This window comes from Platalea leucorodia, assembly GCF_965183815.1.
Source record: "Platalea leucorodia genome assembly, chromosome: 18".
NCBI lineage: Eukaryota > Metazoa > Chordata > Aves > Pelecaniformes > Threskiornithidae > Platalea > Platalea leucorodia.
Genome location: NC_138840.1, coordinates 8,188,263 through 8,203,774, shown reverse-complemented (window position 1 = coordinate 8,203,774; position 15,512 = coordinate 8,188,263). Strand labels below are relative to the sequence as shown.

The 15,512-nt window shown below is 65.4% G+C and overlaps 1 protein-coding gene across 1 annotated transcript in view; it reads left to right on the top strand.

The window, feature by feature from the left end:
• Positions 1-9,090: 9,090 nt before the first annotated feature.
• FNDC5 (fibronectin type III domain containing 5) overlaps positions 9,091-15,512 on the top strand; it is a gene marked incomplete at both ends in the record, with an annotated part of 15,882 nt that continues 9,460 nt past the window's right edge. The window contains one exon of the mRNA XM_082329395.1: positions 9,091-9,169. Coding sequence (XP_082185521.1) covers positions 9,091-9,169 — 79 coding nt within the window. The remainder of the gene's footprint in view (positions 9,170-15,512) is intronic.

The window sequence follows — 15,512 nt, the reverse complement described above, 5'->3', positions numbered from 1 at the left end:
CCCCAGGAGGAGCCGCCCAGTAGGGCTGGACCCCCCAGTTACGAGGGGCTGGGACCCCACAGCGTCTCTCCATCGCCCCCCCCCCGGCTCCATCCCGGCTCCGGCAGCCCGAGGGAGGATCTGCGTGTCCCCACCCCAGGCAGGGGTCCCCAGCCGGGGCTCCCCGGGGCTGGCAGGACCCCCAGCCCCGCTGCCGGGGGGCTGTGCCCCCTCCCGCTGCCCGGGCCAGCTCCCGCCGCTGGGAGGGGAGCCCCTGGGGGGCTCAGCACCCCGAGAGGGGTTTCCAAGGACCCCCCCAAAGCAGGCACCTCCAGAAGGGTGGCTGGGCACCCCCAGGGAAGGTGCTCCCGGGGCGGGGGGGGGATACAGGGGATTCCCCCCAAAGGGGGCACCCCCGGAGAGGAGGGGGGTGTTGCCGGGGCCACACCCAAGGAAAGGTCCCCCCCCGGGGGCTGGGTGTTACCGAGCACCCCCGGCAAGCTGCGGCGGGGCGGGGGGGGCTCTGCAGCCGCCGGCGGGGAGGGACGTGCCCGGGGGGCTGGGTCGGTGCCGGTGCCCGGGTCTCCCCGGTCCCCCATTGCCCCCCCCACCCCCGATCCGTCCCCCCCGGGTCCTCCGGTCCCCGCCGCCTCCTACCTGCCCCGGGGACGAGCCGCCGCCGCCGTGCGCCACCGCAGCCCGGGAGCGCCCGCCGGTAGTGCCCGCCGCAGAGCCGGGCTGCGGGGGGGCACCGGCACCGGGGGGGCACCGGCTGCACCGGCAGCAGCCCCCCCGGCCCCCCCCCCTCCCCGGGGCCCCCCGCACCCCCCCTCGGGACGCTGCCCCACGCGGGTCCCTGCCGCGGGGCTCGGTGGGCAGCCCTGGTCCCCCCGCAGCCGGGGTCTGGGGTGAGGTCTCCCCCCCTCGTTGCACTGGGAAAGGCTGGGGTGGCTCTGGGAGCACTGGGAGGTCTTGGGGCACTGGGAGCACTGGGAGCACTGGGAGCATGCCAGCGTTGCTGCGTTGGCACACCAGAGGCGAAGTGGCCACGGCCATCTCCGTCCGGGAGCCGGGGTCTCGGGCTGCCTGCAGACCCGGGCGGACATGATGTGCCCCTGGTTGGGTCCTCAAGGCCCTGTTATCGCTGTCACTTGTCCCTTCCGCGGGGTGCCACCCTGCCCCGGGCTGCCATGAGGGTGGGGAAGCACGAGGGTGTGTAAGCACACGCATGCCCATCCCTGTGCATGCACCGGACCGGGAAGCGCTCTCTCCGTGTGCCACCCCTGCCATCCCACCTGCCTGTCCCCATCCCGTCCCCTGGGGAAGAGCCGCTGGCCCGGGACACGGGCCAGGGTGGTCCCTGCAGGGACAGAGAGAGGCAGGGGCTGCGGGGATCCCCCACGCGTGCCTTGGGCACCCCCAGCGCCCGGGCACAGGCTTAGCTATCGCCTTCCCGCTGGCCCAAGAAGGTGCCAAGCCAGGCGTTTTGGGGCTGGAAGGGGACATTTTGGGTTGGGTGTCCCCAGCAGGCAGCCGGGGGCCGGTGCGGTGTACCATCACAGCACCCTCACTTGTGCCAGTGGCTGGAGCAAAGCAGCTTTCAGCAGCCGCTCCAAGCACCAGGAAAAGGCTCCGGTGGAGACAGATGCTCGCTATAAGGAGGTGCCATTCCCGGCAGGTTTTCCTGCGTTCCTGCACCAGCTCCATCCATTTGCAAAGCCCGGGATCGTCCAGCAATGCCACAGGGAGCAGATGGCAGGGGCAGATGGGAGGAAGAGGCACTCTCCTCTGAATTACACAAATAAACATGCATAAAGTGATTAAACCCGTAGCCCCGTCATCGGTCTGGGGCGAATGGGGAAGGGACTGGGGTGGCTGCTGTGGAACGGGGAGCTGGGGGGGAAGGACTGCCTGAGAGACCCAGGATGGGGCTAATTCAGCCCAAAATCTGCTGGGTACTGAGATCAGTGAGGCTGAGAGGCTGCAGGTGCCCATCGAGGGAGACCTGGCACCTCCAGGCCTAAAATGCCGATCTGAAGGGGGGCAGGAGATGGGGACTGGCCCTCAGAAAGTGGCCAAAATCCACGGGCACGTTTTGAACCACCGATGGGCAGCGCTTGCCCGATGGGCAAGGGGACCCAGCCCAGCCCGTGGTGCTGGCCCGTGAGGACCACGGGGACCTCGCTGTGCTGCAGGAACAAGCAGTTATTAATAATAAGAAGGGCACCTTTTGGTCTCTCATTGTGGTTTTTCCCCTTATTTAACAGTCTCGTGGTGGTACCGCTCCCCTGCCTGTTGCTGGAGGACTCTGGAGGACCAGAGACACGCACAGGCTCCTTCCTGCCCTGCACCTTTTGGTGCTGAGCCTCCTCCTGGGTGCTGCCATCTCCCCATCAATTCCTTCTCCCCCTCCACGTCGCAGCAGCCGTCTCCGCGCCCCAGCCTCGTCAAGGAGCCGGCAGCTCCACGGGGCCAGGAACCCTCCGCGGGGTCCGGGCAGGGTCTCACGCAGGACTGGCATCGAGCCCAAGGGGCGTTTTGGGAATGGGATTGGGCTGGAAACAAGGGAACTGGTGGTGAGAGCTGCTGCGGCAGAGTCTGCCCCCATCCCATGAAGGAAAGATGTTTGGAGAGGGGTATGGGATGGGGACTGGAACTGGGGCCTTGGTGTGAGCAGAAGGGCAAGGAAAATGGAGAGATTTGTGCCCTGAAGGCATCCTGGGGGGCCGGAGCCGGGCGGGCTGCGCACAGCGGCGGCGATGCCGGGAGGAAGGGCCAGGGCCCCTAAAGGTGGGGGTGCCATTTGCCCTCCGATAATCTTCATATCTATTTTAATCCCCCTCTGCATGAGTGACAGAGGGCACAACTGACGCAGGCTGATTTGAAAGCATCCCATTTCCGACTCCAACCCAGCCCTAAACCCACCTAATCCCCTGCGCTGGAATGGATTGCGGGAGGAGAGAGGATAATACGGGGCGCGGGGGGCGCGGGAGGGCTGTCCTCTGCCATCAAACACCCAGTTATTTACAGGGTCCCTGGGGCTGGGGGCAAATGACCCCCAGCCCATCGCCTCTGGCTCCGCATCCCCTGCACCCCAAAGCCTTGTGGTTTTTTTGGCTCACAGCCCCTTCCATTGCCCCTTGTTCCTCATGCTCCCACCGGACGGTTTGGGGGCTCAGCCATGTCACAGGGGGAGCAGGACTGTGCCCTGGGGGTGCCAGAGCCCCGAAACAGCTGGGGCAGGGAGCAGGGCTGGCTCGGGGCTGGCTCCTACTGGCCCCAGCCTTGTGGCCAAGCCGAGCCCCTTGGCAGAGATGCTGCCAGGAGGATGCTGAAATGGCCATGGGCGCCACTGCGACATCGTCCCCACTGCTGGCAGGGAGAGACGTGGGGTGCTGGCGACGCCCTGGCTGGGAGATTTCCCCTCCTCTTCCTCCTCCCTCTTCTTCTCCTCCTTCTTCTCCTTCTCCTCCTCCTCGAGGGGATTTCTGCGGGAATTTCCTGCGTTGTCATAGCAGCCATGAAGCCCCTAAAGCGTCGCTGCAGCAGGGTGGGCTGGGGCTGCAGGTGAGACCCGGTGCCCTGCCCGTGGGGACACACACGGCTGAGCGTGTCCCTGTGCCCTGGCACACACGGCAGCCGCGTCCCGGGGGGTGCACAGCTCCGCACACACGCGTGCACGCAGGGCAGCATGTGTTGGTGGCAGCTGTGGCGTGGCCCCGGCTGCCGTCCCCAAGCCGGCGGGGCTCGGCGGTGCTCAGGGGGCCCAGGGCTCGGCACACCACGGTGGGACATTCAGGGCCTTTGGTGATTTGGGCTCCAGCATTGGCCGCCCCGGCCTCGCCAGCCCCACGCGCCCACAGGAGCAGCCTCACGTGTGCCCATGCAGCCAGGGTGGCACAGGAGGAGCCCAGGCCGGGTGCCCCGGGACCGTGCCCTAAGGAGGGTTAGTGCCTGGCACTGTCCCCGCAGCCTGCTGGGGTACTGGGACAAGCTGGGAGGGGAGAAGGCAAAGCAAGAGGGGCTCAGCCTCTGGCTGTACCAGCAAACCCAGCCAGGGTCTCCCCGATACCCTGCAGACCCCTCCCCAGGGGCCTGTGCTGGCCCCAGGGCTCGGCCCCGTCCCCATGCCGTGCACGGCCCTGCGGAGGACGCGGTGAAGGTAAGCGGAGCCGCGGTGGGGGCACAGGGCAGGGGCTGCGGGAATAGCCGAGGATTAAGAGCAAATGCCCAGATAATGAGGATCTTTGGTAAAAAGCCCATTTGTATAATTTAAATCTCTAATAGGCTTCCTGGAATACAAAGCCCTTTGTGATGCCCGATCTCATCTGGATCAGGAGCCGCTCGCTCGCTAAATCTTGACTTAGCACGGCGGGGATGCAGGGCCGTTTCATAACGGCGTGGCTCCATCCTGCGTCCCCGCATCCCCACGTCCCTGTGCTGCCCACGCTGCCGCCCTGTACAGCTCACCTTGCCCAGGCAGCCAAGGTTGGGGCTCCTGAGGACACATGGCCGGTCCCCACAGGGCACACGCGTGTTGGCACCTGGATACGTGTGACACGCCGTGACACGGCGCTGGGACGTGTTTTGGGGCAGTTTAGGCACAAGCGGGTCCCCAGCTGTATGAATGGCGGTGGGTGGTGGCTGCAGCGGAGGGCGGGGGGCTGTGGGCATCTTGGTGCCCAGTTTTCCGTGCTGCCTTCCCTGGCAGGGTCTGCAGAAGTGCAAAACCCCGAGGGGTTTCCCCACCATGGAGGCAGTTTGTCCCCATGTCCGGAGTGTCACAGGGCTCCCCGAGCCGTGGTGGGGATGGCCCATGGCCAGGAGACGCTGCTGGTCCTGCCCGGGGGTTTGGGGTGGCTGAGCCCTGCGGGGTGGCCAGGACGTGCCCAGGCTCGCTGGGGGTGCAGAGGGTCCCCACTGTGTCCCACCAAGGGGACTGAGGGCTGCGGAGGTGATGCCACCCTCCCAGGCAGCTCACGGCCCCGTTGATGGGAGTGGGACTGGGGGGACTGGTGCTGGGGCGGGAGGGAGCAGGGGAGATGCCGCCGGCAGGCAGGGGACCCAGCCTTGGCCCTTGGCCCCCCACCTTCCCCAGGGACCGGAGGGGTTAAACACCATCGCCACTGTCACCAGTGCCACCAGTGCCAGGGCCACACGCGAGCCCCGGGCTCCCTCTCGTGGCATCTCGCCCCATTTCACGGGGTGACCGAGGAGCCCCGGGGACCCGGGGGGGCAGCGGCAGCCGGGGCAGGGGGTCCGGGGGGCCTGGGCGGGGGGCTCCGGGCCGGGGGGCTCCGGGCCGGGGGGGGTCCACGCTCCCCCGTGGCCACCGCCGCCCCCAGCCCCTGCAGCAGCGCCCCGCGGACGCGGCTGGGCGCGGGGCCGGGCTGGGGGCCCCCTCCCGGGGGTCCGGAGGGATGGGGGGGTCCCGGCTGCGGCCCCCAGCTGCTCCGCGGGGCCGGGCCCGCCGCCGGTGTCGGCAGGGGGCAGCAGCGGCCTTCGGCAGCGCCGGGCTGCGGGCGGCCCCGGCACCCCCGGCCCCGGCCCCCGGCACCCGGCACCCCCGGACCCCGGCACCCCCGGACCCCGGCACCCTGCACCCCCGGCACCCTGCACCCCCGGCACCTGCACCCCGGACCCCGGCACCCGGCACTCCCGGCACCCTGCACCCCCGGCACCCGGCACCCCCGGCACCCGGCACCCCCGGCACCCTGCACCCCGCACCCCTTGCACCCTTCCAGCCTGGCACTCTGCACCCCACAGCACCCCCCTGCACACTGCATCACCCCCTGCACCCAGAGCGCACCCCCCGCGTCCTGCAGCACCCTGCCAGCCTGGCACCCAGCACTGCCTGCACCCTCTGCACCCTGCCAGCCTGGCACCCTGCACCCCGCAGCACCCTCCCTGCACTCCGAGTGCACCCCGCTGCATCCCACAGCATGCCCTGTGCCCTGCAGCACCCTGCCAGCCTGGCACCCTGCACCCCGCAGCACCCTGCCAGCCTGGCACCCTGTACCCCACATCACCCTCAGCACCCAGACAGCACCCACTGCCCCCCACAGCACCCTGCAGCACCCTGCCAGTGTGGGACCTTTGCAATGGCCCTGCCCCACAGCGCTGATTTGGGGACAGTTTTCCATGTCAGAGGGATGTGGTCTCGGTGCGTATTTAGGGTGAGGTGGGCCAGGACAGGGGCTGGGTGCGAGGAGGAGGATGGCTGGCGGCTGCCCAGGCGTCCGTCTGGTGATGCAAGAAGGAAGAGGAGCGACTGGCGAGCCTAAGTGCGTAATTAGAGCTGTGACTTAATTGGCACACCGGGGACGCGCGATGGCCGTCGCGTGACTTGAATAGTGATGGGCCAGTACGGGCTGGGGAGGCGGAGGAGGCTCCGCACCGCACTGGGAGGCAACGGGAGCCCAGCGGGGACGGGGGCGGCCAGGACACCCCGAAAGGCCTTGCCCGGTGGTGGGAAAGGAGAGGGGACAGGGAAGGGACGAGCACAGCATGGGCCGCCCCGTGCACCCGGGGGCAGCCGGGACCTGCGCCCCTGGAGGGGACCTTAGTGCGGTGGCCGTGTCCCAGGGAACCTGCCAAGGATGGCAGAAGTCACAGGGCTGGAAAAGAGCAAATGGTTCCCCTTTGTTTGGAATGGGGGAAAGGAAAAAACAGGGAATTACGGTGTTAACTGTGATCAGCCTCTGGAAAAATACCAGAACGCATCAAAAATGCTGTTGTGGGAGCCTGGGAGGTAGCAGGGTGACGGGGACCAGCCCTCTCGCATCTGCCAGGAGCAACCGGGGCAAAACCCCGGCCGTCCCGCGTGCTGGGGCCCGGCCTCGGCTCGCTGTCGGCACAGGACGGGGCCCCAGCACCTTCCTGGGGCCGAGCAGGCGGTCCGGCTGCAGGGAGTTACTGGTTTTGTGTGGCAATCCCTCCATCTCGCGGCTGCCAGGGGATTTGGGGCTCCCCGTACGGAGGCAGGGAAACGCTGCTGCCGGCAGCGTGGAGGCGCATCCTGCTGCCACCTCGGCTTTGCCTTTCTGCTGGCGGCTGGAGCCGGTTCGGCTGCGTCTGCCTCGGAGCCGAGGGCTCGGGGTCCCGCTCCGGGTGCGCAGCCCACGGAGGGAGCACCGGCAGGAGCCCGGCGCGCAACGGAGCCTCCTGCGCAGCCTCGTGCTCCGGCGAGGGAAGACCCAGGGGAAGCAGGAGCCGGGCCTGCAGCCACCCCTGCATGGCTGTGCCCAGATCCCGGCTCCATCAGCCAGGCTCACCCAGCCCAGCCACATGCGGCGGGATTTGGAGTGGGCATCGAGCTCAGCGCTGGCTGCTCCGGTGAGGGGCTGAGCCCCCCGCCAGCCCAGGGCTCCCGCTCCTCCCCAGCACCTTCTCCACCGCCGAAGTGATGAAATTTTAATCTGCTGCCAGGCAGGAGATGAAAGGGAGGCACGGCAGGCGCTTCCCGGGGAAGCAGCCGGTTGCAGCCGAGCGCCTGCAATGGGGTGCGGCACGGGCGTGGTCCCGGCACTGCGACGCAGACGCCGCGCTGGGAATTATCATCATCTCAGGCTAAGGAAAGAGAGCGGTGGAACGGCACAGGGCTGGGGTTTGGCAGGGCAGGGTTGTCTCCTGGCTCTGGCAGAGGCTTTTTGGGTCTCTCTCGGGTGATGGGTGCCTGTCGCTTCTCGGGGAAGGGGCTTTGGTTCATGGGGAGATACTGGGAGCTCTGCAGGATCTCCTCTACGCGAGGGGACCCCTCAGCTGGGGCGTCCCTCACGGCGATCCGCAAGCGGAGCTGTGCGTGGCCGGAGGGTCCCCAGCACCGCTGCGGGAGGACGGGAAGGGGAAGGCGGCAGAGGCTGCCAACGCCAAGCCCCTCAGGCCTGCTTCACTCCCCACTTCGTCCGGCGCGGCTCTGTTGGCGCCGCTGGTGCAGAGCGGAGAGCAACCACCAGTCCATAAACAAAACCGTAGGGACCAGGCTCGGCGTGAGCGAGAGGACCCCAGCGATGCTCCCGGGAGCCCACAGGCCACGCCGCGCTCCCTGGCAGGCGGCAGCAGATAAATACCCAGGCCAGACAGACAGCGAGCGAGCGCTGCTGCCCAGACACACGGCCCAGACCCCGCCGCCTCCCGCCCGCAGCGTGGCCGGGTGCTCCCAGCCGGACCCGTCCGTGCGTGCTGGGACCCGTAGGCCCTGCCCGCTGGCACCCTGTGGCCACCGCAGCTGGCGGGGCCACCCCGGGCCGTGGCAGCCGGAACCTCATGGCTGGCGGGGCGCAGCGGAGGGCTCGGCGGCGGCTGCGGTGGCCGGAGCAGGGTCCCCCCATCTGGCGCCAGAGGGTTTGGCGGCTGATCGCTGAGCTGGGGAAACGGCTTCTGTTCCCTTCGGCTGGTTACCATAAATCAGCGCGCTGCCGGCTTAATTAACCTGGAGGCACGGCTAATTCCAGAAGCTCATCTAATCCTCATTACCTCGGAATTTAGAGCCCGGCGACTCGCAGGGGCTGCGTGAAACCCCGGCGGTAAAAATGTCACCGCTGCTGCGTACGGGGGGCTGGCCTCGGGGCGAGAGCCCATCTTCTTCCCCCGGTGGCCCGGGGGGCCCGGTGGCGAGCAGCCCCCGGGAGGGCTGGGCCGGGGGTGGGCCGGGAGCCCGGCGGGGGCGGGAGGGGCCGGGACGGGGAAACTGAGGCAGGGAACGGGGCCGGGCTGAGGGAGAGGGGGGCCCGATCCGCCCCCGTCCCGCCGCCCCCGGGCCCGGGGGAGGGACCGGAGCGGGGCTGCCCGGCGCTGCAGCGGGCGGAGCCGGGGCTCGGCGGGGCCGCGCCCGCCCCCGCCTCCCGGCCGAGCCCAGCCGTACCGTGACCGAACCGAGCCGAGCCGGGCGCTACCGAGCGGCGCCGAGCCCAGCCGAGCCGTGCCGAGCCCAACCGCACCGGCCGGCCCCGGGCTACGGTACCGGGCGGCCCCGGCGGTACCGGGGCCTCGGCGCTCTCCGCGGTGCTGAACGGAGCCGCCGCGCCCGCAGGACGCGCCGCCGGCGGGGCCCGGCTCGGCCCGGCCCGGCCCGGAGCGGCTCGGCCCGGCGCGGCGCGGCGGCGGCGGGGGATGGAGCCCTTCCTCGGCTGCACCGGCGCCGCGCTCCTGCTCTGCTTCAGCTACGCCGGTCTGCGGCCGGTGGAGGCAGGTAAGGGCCGCCGGGCCCCGGGGGGGCTGCCCCGGGGCGGGGGGGGGGCTCCGGGGAGCACGGGTGGGAGCGGTGGGTGCAGCGTGGGCAGGGCTGCGCCCGGGGGGGGGGGGGTCGGGGCGGGGGGGGACATCGCCGGCCGGGACTTTGTGGGGAATTGGGTTCGGAAGAGACGGGCGATTTCGGACGCGCGACCCCCGGTCTTGGGAAGCGCCGAGGTCTCGCTCCCACCCGTGTCCCAGCGCGGGCGCTTCCAGGTGGCCCTGGGGAAGGCGGCTCGTGGAAATGTGGCGTGGAAAGAGGGGCTCGGGGAGGGCGAACAGAGCCCCTTGCCCAGCGCCGGGCACGGGGGAGGCGAAGGCTCTCCTGCCCCTGCCCCTGCTCGTGCCGCGGGGCTGAAGTAGAGCAGAGGAGGCAAAGCGGATCCGCTCTGCCAACGCCACGGCGCGTCAGCCTTGGCATCCCCCTCCCCGACGCCTGCTCGCCCCGGGCCGCCCGGGGCCCAGCCAGGCGCGGCCGGGAGCCACCTCTCCGTGGGGCACAGCGCATCCCGGCCACGGCAAACCAGGCCCCTTCGAGCTGAAGCAGGGGATCTTTCGGGAAGGCGAAGGTCCCCATGAGCTAGCTCTAATTTTGGAGCCGCCAGGACGTGCTCAGCCCTCACCCGAGCACCCTGCGTGTGGGTGCCACGTCTCGGTAGGTGCTGGTGGGTGCTTCCCAGCCCGAGCCAGACGCCCTGTAGCCAGCCGGAGGGCTGTCTCCCTCCCTGGCTGCAAGATGTTGGTGGAACAGCTGCTTTGATTTGCAAAACGCTGATTGCCAGAATATCTTACATTCCAGGAGGCTGGGGGTGACTGTTAGGGTTGCAGAGCTCCGGGGAGTGGAAATTCCTGCGCCCGAGCCAGCCCCGGGAGTTGCTGGAGTTACATTCGCCCTCGTCCTGCCTGCGCCGGGGCTGCAGCAACCCCCCGAATGCCTTCGGCTCCGACACACGCGTCTTTGGCCAGACATCGGCACTCTGAAGTTGCCGTTTCACAACTGACGGGGATTAATGAAACATTCCCAAAAGGAGGGAGCGATGGGGAAAGCGCCGCGGCACAATGGAGGCGTCTGCAATTGTAACAGCCCTTATGATTTTCTGTAAACTAGGCCACTTCCCCTGCTCTTCCTTATCCTTGAATCACCTCAGTCAGCGTCTGAGAGTAAACATGGAGTTGTGTCCTTGCCCAAAATCGCCTCCTGCTCCTGTCTTACCGGCAGCGTTTCTGTGCCGTAAGGCGTCCGTGCCCCGCTAGGCGCCGGGCAGCTCTGGAAGCACGGATAACGGCCCCGTCTCGCAGCTACGGCGGGCGGCGGGGAGGCAGGACCGGTACCGGGCTCTGCCGAAGCTGCGTGACCTTGGTGCTGTGCCACGCACCCCCGCTGCCTCCTCTTTCTGTGCTTCGCTTCGCCAAGGCTTGCGATGTGCTCCCCCTGCGCCCCGGCGAGGCAGTGAACTTGTGCTGTCCCTGTTTTTCAGAGAGGGAAAAGAGGGGACGGAGTGATTTTCCCAAGGTCACACAGAGGTAGCGGCAGCGTCACCACCAGCTCTGGGTCCCCAGCTCTGCCCGACGATGTGGCCACGAGGCCACCAAGGCGTGCAAGCCAAGAGTCACGGGGAAAGCCCGTGGAGAGGAAACCGTCCCCAGCGGGGCCAGGCAGGGATGGAGGCTTGGCCGTGCCTCCCCTTGGGACCCAGCGCTCATGTGTGTGGGTTTAAATAATGCCTGTTGTGCCAGTTAAAGCTGCTGTCCCCAGGAGAGGAACGGTGCCAATCCCCCCCGCCGAGGCAGCGGCGAGGGCTGGGGAGCGAGCGGCAGAGCGCGGACCCTGCTCTGAAAGGGGGCTTTGGCCAGCCAGGACCGGTTTTTGGCAAGGTGATGCCAAGGTGAGCGAGAAGGGGAGGCAGGACCAGGACAAGCCGAGAAATCCCCTCCACACTAACGCTCTCCGGTAGCCCTCAGCATCCCACCAGCGCCGCGCGGGAAAAGCCCTCCAGCTCCCTCCTACTGCTGCCTGCACGAGAAAACACTCGGGATGGTTGGCTACAGAAATACAACTGAATTTTGCCCCAGCGCTTGCTCTGGCAGCGGGACGGCCTGCCCAGCCCTGCCCTGCCCAGCCCGCGCGGTCCGAGGTGCCAGCAGCCCCCTCCTCGTTAGGCCGCGGTAACGAAGAGGGAGGTGAACGGTGCCGGGCTGGGTGGCGCAGGGCTGCCATGAAGGGCTGAAGATCAGCAGGGTGATGCTGCGTAATGATGGTGAAAGACCCCAAAATAGGTCACGGCCCCTGCAACTTGCTAGGGCAAACAGCAGCCCTGCAAGGTGGCTGCCTGTAGAGCAGCTCAAGTCAGATTTACCCCTGCGAGCGGGAGGGGAAGGAGAGCACGTTGCTCAGGCGGAGGTGAAACCTCACCCTCCGGCACAGCGCCGGGCCCCGTCCAGCTCTCAGCCTTCACCGGCCTCCAGTCCAAGCAGCCCCTGAGCAGCTCCTCCACCTCTGCTGCCCAAAAAGGGGCCAAACCCACCAGGCTGGAATCTGGTCGCTGCTCAGCTTTAAAGCAGCTCGGTGCTTTTGCGCCTCTCCTGTGCGTTCTCACACCCCGAGCCGCTCTGCAAACCAGGCTCCTCTTCCTCCGCTGAGGTGGGTCTCCATCCTCGCCTCCTCCCCGGACAGCCCCACCAGCGGCGGGGGGAAGGAGAGCAAAGCCAAGGTGACAGCCAGGCTGCAGATGCTCTTTCCCGACCCGTATCTCGCCGGGCACGCTCACCTCCTCCTCCGAGCCGGGGAACTGAGCTCACCTGAAGCCTGGCAGGATCGAACCCAGAAGCGAGCGGGAGGCTCAGCATGCACGAGGCAGCAGCGGTCTGACAGCTATTTGGAGATGGCAAACCAACCCCCTCCAGCCCCTTCCCGTCTCACGGAGGCCACGGAGATTCCTGGCCAGCTGACGGATGGCGTAAGCACTTTATTGATTTCTGCATTCAGCGTAGGAGAGATTTAATTGAAATATGGAGGTTTCTAACCTCCGTGTCAGCCTCTCAGCGGGGATGTTGGTGTGCAAAGCAGCCAAGGTTGTGCCATCCTCTTCCAAACGCTGTCTCCTGCTGGGAACATACCTGTGGAAAACGCAGATCCCTCCCAGAGAGGGACGCGCTCGCACACGTTAACCATGGCAGGATCCAAAAGCAGCCTTCATGGAGTGCTACCCAGGTACCGGTACCCTCATCCTTTGGGCATTTATTGTCAAATAAACCCCTCCTGGTTTGTACACTACCCAGAGGCCAAATTAAGGCTTGACTCAAGTATAATTCAGTTAAAAGCAGAAATGTATGGAGCACCGAAGCATGCAAATCTTCATGTGCGCAGTAAAAATCAGAGCGTTGGATACACGAGCAGAGCTGGGTCGGGACCAGCCGGCAAACTCCCGGGAGCGGTCTGGGCACCGGCATCCAGTGGCCGTCCGGGAAACTCCAGACCCTCTGCCTCTGACCGATTTCTCTCGTTTCTCTAATATGATGTAGGTGTGGGCTGAGAAGAGCTAGAAAAGACCGTGGTAGCCAGTCCTCCCCGGACATTCGGGTCCTGGATAAAACGTGCCAGGGCAATGACTCTGCTCGGGGCTGGCAGCGTTAAAGCCCAAGTCATGGCACTGGTGAGGGCTGAGCGACTCCTGCCCGGCTTCGGGACTCAGAGAGTCGGAGGTTTGGCAGCATGGGACATTCTCCAAAGTAGAAATCCCCCCTCCTCCTGCCCTAAGGAATTCCTGATAGCTGGGCTGGAGACAGAGAGCATCTCCGTGCTCCCTGAAAGGGCTCCGTCCTCCCTGACAGCATTTCCACCCGGACATTTGGGCACCCACTCACTGAGGAATCGGCGACAGGGCTGGGCGGGGTGAGAGGGGCCTGGCCTCTTAATATCCCGTTTGTACAGGGGAGTGGGCGGTCAGCAGGCAATAATTACCTCTTTCCCAGGCTGAAGAACCCCGGGTTGGTCTTTCTGCTCTTTGAAATTCTCAGAGCTTAGCAAATAGCTCCGCTTCCCATGCGACCGGGAGCGGGATGGCAGCGGTGGGCCCTGCTCCCTCCCACTCCCCCGCAGGCTCCCTTCATTAAAACACCCGGGGAAGCTGAACAGCACGTCAGCCCTTCCTACATACCCCATAAAGCTGACAAGCAATTATATCCACTGAAGAGAGCCATGCTGGGAGAGCAAAGAAAGGCTCAGAGAGGCAGGGAAAGCAGGTCTTTTTGTGCCCACGCTCAGGGAGCGGGCAGCAGTGCTTTGCGGAGATCACACAGGACCTTACGGGATGCTCCTTCCCCTTGCAGGTCGTGTCCTTCCATCTCCCGCATCCGCAGGGAAGGTTGCGGTGCAGGAACAAAGGGCTACTGGGATTTAAGGCTGACATTCACCGCTTCCCGCAGGAAAGGGCAGGCAGCTTGCAGGTGGATAGCACCGAAGGAGCCGCTTCGGCGCCTCGGCAGGCACTCTGCTCGCTGGACCGTGTCCTAGGGGCTCTGAAGCAGCTGGGCCTTTCACAGCAGGAAAGGGGCTGCCTGTGGGAGAGGAGCAAACTGAATCGGAAAATGCCGTGACTACAGCGTAGCCTTGCCCATGGAGGAAGCAACTGCGCTTCACTCCAGGCACTTCCAAGCAACTGGAGTTTCCAGGACAGTTGAATTCAGAAGGAGCAGATTTGGGGGGAGGCTGGGCCCCTTGCCTGGGGAGATAAATCCAGGAACAGGCTCTAATTCCAAACCTGTAGCCTGACCACAGGACGCAGGTATGATATTTCCACAGATTTTTCCTCTTACTCTGAGCAATAATTCCTCCAGCAGCTTGCATGGCTGAAGGCAGAAGCCGGCTCTCACCCCCAGCCCCACCGTAAGAGCTCGTGGCAGAAGGTGCAAACCGAGAGTGGCCTCACAAGAGAGAGACACGCCAGGAAGGAGAGGGAGCTCTGAGCATCTCCTAGCCATGGCTTTGTGGCCTAGGTACCCCCCTGATCCTAGAGGTGCCAGGCAAGGCACCCCGGTGTCTTGGACCCCCCCCTTGCTCACTCCACCGCCCTCGATCAGCAGCCCGCCTTTCGCAGCAGCGGGATGGGGACAAACCTTCTTCCCTCTCATTTTCCCTCCCCGTCCCCTCCACGCTACAGCTCCGACGGCGAAGGCAACACAAGGGGCAGGCGGGTGGTTTCCTCTGCCTTGTGCCAGCAGCTGCTGTGTCGACAATGAAAAGCCAGGGAGGAATCAGCCCAAAGCTGTAAAGTGTGGGTTGCTTTTTTTTTCCTCTCTCAAATAAAAGTCCATTAATAATCAGCAAAGCGTTTAATGAGAGGCTAGAAGGAGTTCTCACCATTAAGAGGGGATTAAGGGTAATCTTCATCGCTCATGCCTCCTTGCTGTGCGGAGGCGGTTCTGACCTGCTCTTGCCAAAAGGGCCCGAGGTGGGTAGGAGCGAGGCAGGGCTGGGACACACGGCCCTGGGGATGTAGGACTGCGACTCACCTGAGGAAGGGTCCCTGTGGGAAGGAAATAAGACATGGTTTAAGCATGACCAGTTTTGAAGCAGCCATTCACATTTAAAAATCATCAGGATTTCCTCTCGATGAATCAGGGCCTCCCCTTAAGGAGGGGACTGCAAATTCTGCTGACATGAAAACGAGAGCAACTTTTCATCCTAACACACAGCTCTAATTCAAATTTGGCCAAACAGATCCTCTGCCAGTTTGCAATGTGTGATTTGCTCCAGCAGGCATCGCAGCCTCTGCGCTGGGATGAAGCTAAACTGCTAAACCAGAAATCTTGCACCATATGGGTCCCTTACAGACCAGACAGGGGATGCGCTGTCCTCGGCGTCTCTGGAGTAAACATGCATGAGCAGGGTTTGATGCACAGCATGGTCCTTGCTATCTCGCTCGCAGCAGGGAAGGAACGGCCCCTGGGGCCATCCCACCCTCTGTGCCCGCTCCCAGAACACCAGCGGCTTCCCTGGCCGCCACAGGCACAGAAGCAAAGTTTCCAGGAGTTGTACGTGACTCTAGAAGGAACCAAACGTTTGGATTTGGCACCTCAAGGCCCTGCTAGAGATGCTGACCCCCTACAGCCAGCTGGGAAACAGAAATTACATCTTCTGCACCCGACCTCAGCCGGGTTGGCACTACAAAGAGCCGTAACTGGCCCAGGGAGCCAAAAGCGGTGTGGAATATCTTGGAACAGTGATTAGATTTTAGAAAGTCATGATCTCATCATGCATCTCCTGGGAGCGAGGAGAAAAGCATCCTCAGATTAAAATTTTG